Source organism: Herpailurus yagouaroundi, unplaced genomic scaffold (assembly GCF_014898765.1).
Source record: "Herpailurus yagouaroundi ecotype Mexico unplaced genomic scaffold, PumYag 29, whole genome shotgun sequence".
Lineage (NCBI taxonomy): Eukaryota > Metazoa > Chordata > Mammalia > Carnivora > Felidae > Herpailurus > Herpailurus yagouaroundi.
In genome coordinates, this window is record NW_024412377.1 from 46,431,809 (window position 1) to 46,435,629 (window position 3,821).

The following is a 3,821-nucleotide window of genomic DNA, read 5'->3' on the forward strand; positions in this document are numbered from 1 at the left end:
AAGGAAAGGAAAGGAAAGGAAAGGAAAGGAAAGGAAAGGAAAGGAAAGGAAAGGAAAGGAAAGGAAAGGAAGGGAAAGGAAGGAAAGGAAAGGAAAGGCAAGGAAAGGAAAAGGAAGTAAGGGAGAGAAGGAAAGGAAAGAGAGAAAGTGTTTCCCTTGAAACTAAGTAGGAAGTGCAGCGACAATAAAATAAAATAAAATAAAATAAAACAGCACTGTTTGTAGGAGAATAACAACAAAAGGCACCCCTCCATCTTCCTGGTTTGGTTCTCTTTCCCTGGCAGAAAACTATTGATTCCTCTTATTGCATTTTAATTAGGAAAGAGAGCGCCGGGGGGGGGGGGGGGGGTTGCCGCAAAGCTGACTGGAGAACGGAGGAAGAGAGCCAGAAGGCATAGTGGAGAAAGCATGGGGGTTCTAAATTCGCCCCAAGAGGGTTGGAAGGGTGCTTTTTAGCGCGCTGGAGTCCCGCAGTCCCTTTCTCCCGCATTGTGCAGCCAAGAGCCACTCTCTCAGTTTGGGGGGGGGGGGGTGGATATATATATATATATTTCTCTTTCTCTTAATGTATTAAAATCAACTTCAAATGACATTGCACGTGCGATCCAAGTGTGTTGTTGCAGCCAGCGACCTGCCAGCACGCAGCAGAGGCTCTGCGGGATGCACCCTTATAAGCCCCCGTCACCCAGAGCCTGGCCCTCGCCGCCGCCTTCCTCTCCTCCCGGGGCTCCGGGTGTCGGGCAGCGGTGAAGGGGTCCTCGGCGCGGCCTCAGCTCACTGGTTTAACTCCAGCGCCCAGACTTGCTGCGGCCAGCCTGTGCGCCCTTTAATCCTCTTCTCTCCTGGGCCCAGGGCAGGAGGAAAGCCTTCGTGTTGCTGCTGCCAGAGGACACACACAAGAAAAGAGGCGAGAGACAGGTTTAAATTTTTCTGCTCCGATCGCCCAGGCATAGAGTTGGGGTGGGGAGAAGGTTTTGGGAGAAGTAACTGGGAGCCTTTAAATAAGTGACGGATTTCTGTTTGCGACATAGACAAACAGGCTCGTAAATTTGCCTTTATGCGCCCGAGTTCCTGGGGGCCCGGATGGGCTGGGCAACTTCTGGAGGTTCGGTAACGAGGATTTTCTGTGCCTGGTGAAATTGATGCGCGTAGTTTTGGCTTTAGGGCGCCAAAGGATGGCCGCAGAGGCGTTGGAATGGGAAGAGTGGGAATCGACAATTTTCCCGCTCTCGGACCTGCTCCCCCCACAAGTCCCACTCGCTTTCCAACCTAGTTTAGCGTCTGGGCTGGCTACTGGGTTGAGTCTCTCTGCTAGTGGACTGGGAGCCTCAGGTGGCTGGGCGAAGGAGGAACCAGTGGGCCTGGCCCGCCATCCTCCTTCCCGGCTCTTAGCAGAAACCAAGCGGTGCTACTTGAAGGAGGCGGCGACCAGCAGTGGGTGGGGATACGCCCAAAAACTCCCGGCGGGCAGGCATCGCCCCGGCCTGCCTTTCCCACACCCCGACGGCTGTTTGGAGACTCGATGCCTATCGATCTTTCCCAGTCTCCCCAGATGAGCTATCTCTAGTTTACTACAGCCCCTGTGGGTCGAAGAAAACCCGGCGGGGCTCTACAGCCAAACGTGCGGCGGGCCTGAGCGCAGCAATTTAGAGAAAATAGTTCGCCAGCCTGGAAATCGCCTCCTTCGGAGGTCCCAGAGCCCTAGCCCAGCGGAACCGCGCTCCAGTAAGTGTCGCCCTCACTGGAGAGGATCGAGTAGGGACTGCGATCTCCAAAGCCAAAAGCAGTATGTGAGACCCGTGCCTCTTGGTTCTCAGCCTTTACACACAAAACAATCAAGGTCGCCCTCAGAACTAGCTCGTGGGCAGTGGGGCAGTGGGACGCGCCCCGGAATGGGAGTAGAAGACCTGACTTGTTTTACCCCAGCTCCACCTCTGAGTCCTCGGGTAGATGACCTTTACCTCCCCGTCCCACTCTGGGCCTCAGTTTCCCTATCCGTACAACAATGGAAGTAGCCTAGCCTCTGCAGCAAAAACCCTTGGAAAACAGTAACTGAGTCCACGTGCATAAATCGACACTCAGGCACATTAAAGTAACAAATTCCTGCAGCATTCTTAACGTGGATTCCCGGAAAGCCCGGGGATGGATCAAGACCCCTTTGAAATTGGAAGCGAAATAGAAGATGTGTGCATTTTCTCGGGTCTGAATCTTCCCTACAAATTAATTCAAATATGAATCTGCTTCCCACCACACACGCGATCCCACACTACGGCCTCAGAGCTCTCCGCAGCCTCTCAAAATCGCACACACAGCAACGCAAACCCCTTCCGCTCAGACAGGGCCTGCGGGTGCTCACCCAGCCCGCACCCTTGGCCGGCGCCTGCAGGCTCCCTGACTTACCAGATCCCTTTTCCGCTTGCTCTCGCGGCCGCCATCCGCCTTCTTGAGTTCGGCCTTGAAGGCTTCGGGGTCGCCGGCCTGAGCGTCCTTGGCCAGCACGTCCATCAGATAGGCGATGTAGCTGGTGGCCAGGCGCAGCGTCTTGATCTTGGAGAGCTTGGTGTCGGCAGGCACGTTGGGGATGCACTCGCGCAGCTCTGCGAACGCGCTGTTAATGCTCTCCGTGCGCCTCCGCTCCTTCTTGGGTCCCGAGCCTTTCCGCCGGCCCAGCCGGCCGCCGAGCGCCTCCAGCCGCGCGGGGCTCTGGCCGGGCCTGGCGTCCGGACCGTAGGCAGCGGTGGCCGCCGCGGCTGTGGGCGGTGGCCCGCCGGCGGGGAAGTCTGGGGCAGCGTCAGCGGGGCTCAGCAGCCAGCTCTGGAAGTAGGGCCTCTCCTGGTGACAGCGCGAGGCCGGGCCGAAGAGGAAGGGTTCGTGGAGCATGGGGTGCGTTGGGTGTGGGTGGTGATGGTGGTGATGGTGGTGATGGTGTGCGTAGCTGCCCACGAGGTTCATGTTGGAGCGGCCCCTGGCCTGCGCCTCCAGCCCGATTAGCGCCGCCCCATGCGCCCGAGAGACTGCCGGGGCCACCCGTGGGCTCTGGGGCGGCGCTCTGCTGGACGCCGCTTTCGGAGAGTCTGGGGCAAGGTTGGAGACAGACGCGCAGCCCACCGGCCTCTCGCGAGCTAGGACGCCGACGCCGGGAGACCTATTTAACCCTTCTTCGGCCTCCTCTTCAGGGTCTGGCTTATATAAGGCCACGGCTTTGATGTCAACCTCTCCCCGGAGCCAATGGCAGGGGGGCGGGGAGGAGGAAAAGGGGTGGCCGTCCCTGGCTTTAAGCTCAGCTAGCACCACCGGACTCTAGGCCGCCTGCGGGGACAGGGAGGTGGCCCCGCCTCTGCCTCCCCACCCCCAGTTCCCGGCTGGGCGGAGGCGGGGGCTACGTACTTGAGGCACAAGCCTGTCAACACCCTAGACGGTGGCTGCCACCTCCTTCCTGTGGACCCAAGGAAAGGCATCCAGAATCATCCAGCGAAAAGAAGGCCTTCATGTAGAGCCCACTCCTTGATTTTACAGATACGGAAACTGAGACACAGACAGAGAAAGTTTCTTGTTTCTAGACTGTACAGAACTCAGAATCGAAATTCTAGCCATTCTCAGTCCTGAGCTCCATCTACTCCCATCAGCCTCAGAGTCAGAAGATGAGAGGTCCTTGCTGGAGGCAGCATAGGCCCTTAATGGTCTCCCCTAAGCACCCCCAGCCCTTAGTCATCATTCCCACCTGGCAGGGACTGTGAACCGTCCTGTGGAGCCCAGCAGGGCATGCTCTTCTGCCCAAGGCATCTACACCATCCCAAAGACTGCCACTGGCTGGAGAAGAC

At 57.8% G+C, this 3,821-nt stretch overlaps 1 protein-coding gene across 2 annotated transcripts; it reads right to left on the minus strand.

Moving 5' to 3' along the window:
• Positions 1-47: 47 nt before the first annotated feature.
• Positions 48-3,220, minus strand: HAND1 (heart and neural crest derivatives expressed 1). 2 transcript variants are annotated; one of them, XM_040442881.1, is made up of 2 exons: positions 2,401-3,220; positions 48-879 (listed from the first exon to the last, which is right to left on the minus strand). In XM_040442881.1, exons 1-2 carry the CDS (start codon positions 2,950-2,952, stop codon positions 775-777), a joined length of 657 nt encoding a protein of 218 aa, XP_040298815.1. In that variant the 5' UTR covers positions 2,953-3,220; the 3' UTR covers positions 48-774. The 2 variants fall into 2 exon arrangements, with proteins under 2 accessions (XP_040298815.1, XP_040298804.1); XM_040442870.1 differs by having other exon boundaries at positions 48-876; positions 2,401-3,067.
• Positions 3,221-3,821: the final 601 nt, after the last annotated feature.